The sequence below is a fragment of the Microtus ochrogaster genome, unplaced genomic scaffold, assembly GCF_000317375.1.
Source record: "Microtus ochrogaster isolate Prairie Vole_2 unplaced genomic scaffold, MicOch1.0 UNK100, whole genome shotgun sequence".
NCBI lineage: Eukaryota > Metazoa > Chordata > Mammalia > Rodentia > Cricetidae > Microtus > Microtus ochrogaster.
The window spans coordinates 56,381-59,309 of record NW_004949198.1 but is presented as its reverse complement, the minus strand read 5'-3'; the positions used below and the strand labels follow the sequence as shown (position 1 = coordinate 59,309).

Sequence of the window (2,929 nt, the reverse complement as noted above, 5' to 3'; positions counted from 1 at the left end):
GGTATTTCTGACTTTCACCATGGACCCACAACCAGCCCCTGGTATTTCTGACTTTCACCATGGACCCACAACCAGCCCCTGGTATTTCTGACTTTGAGGGCTGATGCCAGCTTGCAGTGCTTGCCCTGAGCTTCTTTGCCTCTCTCCAGTGATTTTAGTTAAAAACTGAGATTCCCAAATTCACCTGCCCATACCAAGGCCTGTCCCCAGAGCTAGCTCGTACTATGTCTTGGTGCTAATAAATAAGTGTTGGGCCAGTAGCCTCTGGGAAAAGTAAAATTCAGGACTTCAGGTCAGAAAAACCTCAATCCATACGGAGGAAGAATCCCAGACAAGCTATACTACTTTGAAACCCGTCCTCAGTGTTTAACAGGACAGGGAGACGGTTGTCTCACTGAAAAACGCCACTCAGTTGCACGCCCGAGAGGCCATGCTGAGGAGCTGCCACGTTCCTCACAGTGCATTATTCTCCGGAACGTCCTGAGGTTGATGCTCGGATTGTCCCCATGTTACAGATGAACACAGAGCCCAGAGAAAGTGAAATATGCCATCAGGAATGCTCACCACCAGATGAGCTTGAGGTCCAGGAGCGCTGCACATGCACAGGTGTGTGAACACGTTTACGCAGCTTCTGGGCTCAGGGCCATGACACTGGCACAACCACCAACCAGCACCCTAACTGGATCAAGGGCCAATACCAAGTACTGCTGGTGTTGGAATTTAATTCTCCCCTTTTACCTGATAATGAGACCAAGGCCTGTTTGGTTTGACCAGACTGGAAGCTTCTGGAAGTGAAGGAGGCTCATGCCCGAACAGGCCAAGCTGAAACTCTGCAAGACTCACTCTGCCATCTCCATCTTGATCCAGTTTGCTGAACAATTCTTCAAGTTCCTAGACAAAAAAGCCACCACCCTTCAGGCCTAGAGTGTCGCCTTGCTCTGTACTTCTCGCTCTAAGAACCCAACAAGGGCACTTGGCTTATCCCAAACTAAACTGTCTAGCTGCTTTACGAAAGGCTGCTCAGCTGGTCTGAACCCTATGTGGCCTTGTCAGAAGGGAGTGGGCAGCATCTGAATGCCCTAACTCTACAGATACTCAAGTGTCCACTGGGGACAGGACCTTGCTGGAAACCCAGCCTGAGCCTTATAGTTCATGGTCCATCATGGATCCAGGGTAGGAACAATGACAGAGGGGACCTATGCTATCACCACAGCCAACTTCCTGCACAAGCCTTTCCAGAAGGATGGTGCACATACCGGGGGTGTAGCCAGGTCAAAGGCACTATGTTGGGCTGGGCAGAAGAAGAAGGAAGGGTATTTGTTCTGGGTAGAAGCCCAGAGTGAGGGTTTTAGAAGCAGCTGAGACCCTTGAGGGCAGCCATAAGGTTGTGAGGATGGAATGTGTGGGGGGAAATGGACTCTCAAAGGAATCTCAAACCTATGGCCAACAACCCTGGGAGCCATCAAAAGATTTGAGGTTACAAAGAACAGAAGCAAACAGCTGTCTGGAGGTGAGCTGCTTTTCCAGACCCAACACTAAATGTGTCCTCTACAAAGACCAAGTCACTGGGACAGCTTCAGGCCTTCACCTGTTTCTCAAGCCCGTGGAGCCCGATGCTTTGGCAGACCAAAGCCAATTCCTGCTCGTTCAAGTGACCACTGCTGCCAACCCCAAGCTCATGCCAGATGTTCTGGACCTGGTTCTCAGGAGTGTCGAAGGAGGGGCTACAGGATTTCCGAGGTGTCCCGAAGACCTCACAACCCCAGGATTGCAGCTGGCCTGAAGCAAGGGAGGGTCACAGTTAAACACTGATAAATACACCCAATAACAAAGAAACCAAATGGAATACTTAGCCTTATGGGAATTAGTTACTTTCACAACTAAACAAGTAACATAAAAGCCACTGTCCTCCAAGGGGAGGTAGGTTCTGATAACACAGAAGACAGGTCGTACAAAGCGAGAGGTGCTCAGATTGCTTCCAGCCGGTTGAAAGGCTCAGAAAAGCCTGGGCAGTCCCTCGGCCAGCTCCTCAGGGCTTGCACAGTGGCCAGGAACAGAAGTCACCCCCATGCTAGCAAGCTCCTTTCATCACTTCCGGAAGCACCACTGACGATGGCAGTTAATCATACATTGTCTTTTGACGTAATGATTTATTTATTGCATATGCACTAGGGTTTTGACTGCATGTATGTCTGTATGAGGGCATTGGAATTACAGACAGTTGTGAGCTGCCATGTGGGTGCTGGGAATTGAACCTGGGTCTTCTGGAAAAGCAGCCATTGTTCTTAACTACTGAACCATCTCTGCAGCCCCTACATTTTCTTCTTGCTTTGGGATCTTTTGCCCTGGTCTCACCTCCCCAGTTAAATTCCAGGATTCAATTTGTGTGTGTGTGTGTGTGTGTGTGTGTGTATGTATTTGCGCAAGCGAGCACGTGCACACATGTAAATACATGTTCGTTTATATCTGTCAGTATACACATGCTTGCTGGTACACATACATGGGTGGCGATGTCAGGTATGTTAGTCACTTACCACCTTATTCTCCAGGACAGAGTCTCTCCATGAACCTGGGGCTTACTGACTAGGAAAGACTAGGTAGTCAGCCAGCCTTAGGGATCCCACTATTTCTGCCTCACCAGTGCTAGAATTACAGATGTGTGCTGACAGACCCAGCTTTCAGTGTGAGTGCTGGGAACCTGAACGCAGGTCCTCTGGTTACATGGTGAGAACTCTCCTCATGGAGCCAACTCTAACATGTAAGCTCTATTTCATTATCTTTCATCACAGAAGCAATGTAGGCAAATACAAGTTTAAATATCACTTCCCTATAAAGCCTCCGTACTGTCTCTTAGGGTACTACTATGGAAAACTTTTTGTGAATTTCTTTCTTTTTGGTTTCTTTTTCTTAAAGCAAAAATTTTTTAATT

The 2,929-nt window shown here is 48.2% G+C and overlaps 1 protein-coding gene across 1 annotated transcript in view; it reads right to left on the bottom strand.

The window, feature by feature from the left end:
• Ninl (ninein like) overlaps positions 1–2,929 on the bottom strand; it is a 60,500-nt gene that overhangs the window by 28,979 nt on the left and 28,592 nt on the right. The window contains exons 6-7 of the mRNA XM_013355171.2: positions 1,589–1,779; positions 739–891 (exon numbers count right to left, since the gene is read on the bottom strand). Coding sequence (XP_013210625.1) covers positions 739–891; positions 1,589–1,779 — 344 coding nt within the window. The remainder of the gene's footprint in view (positions 1–738; positions 892–1,588; positions 1,780–2,929) is intronic.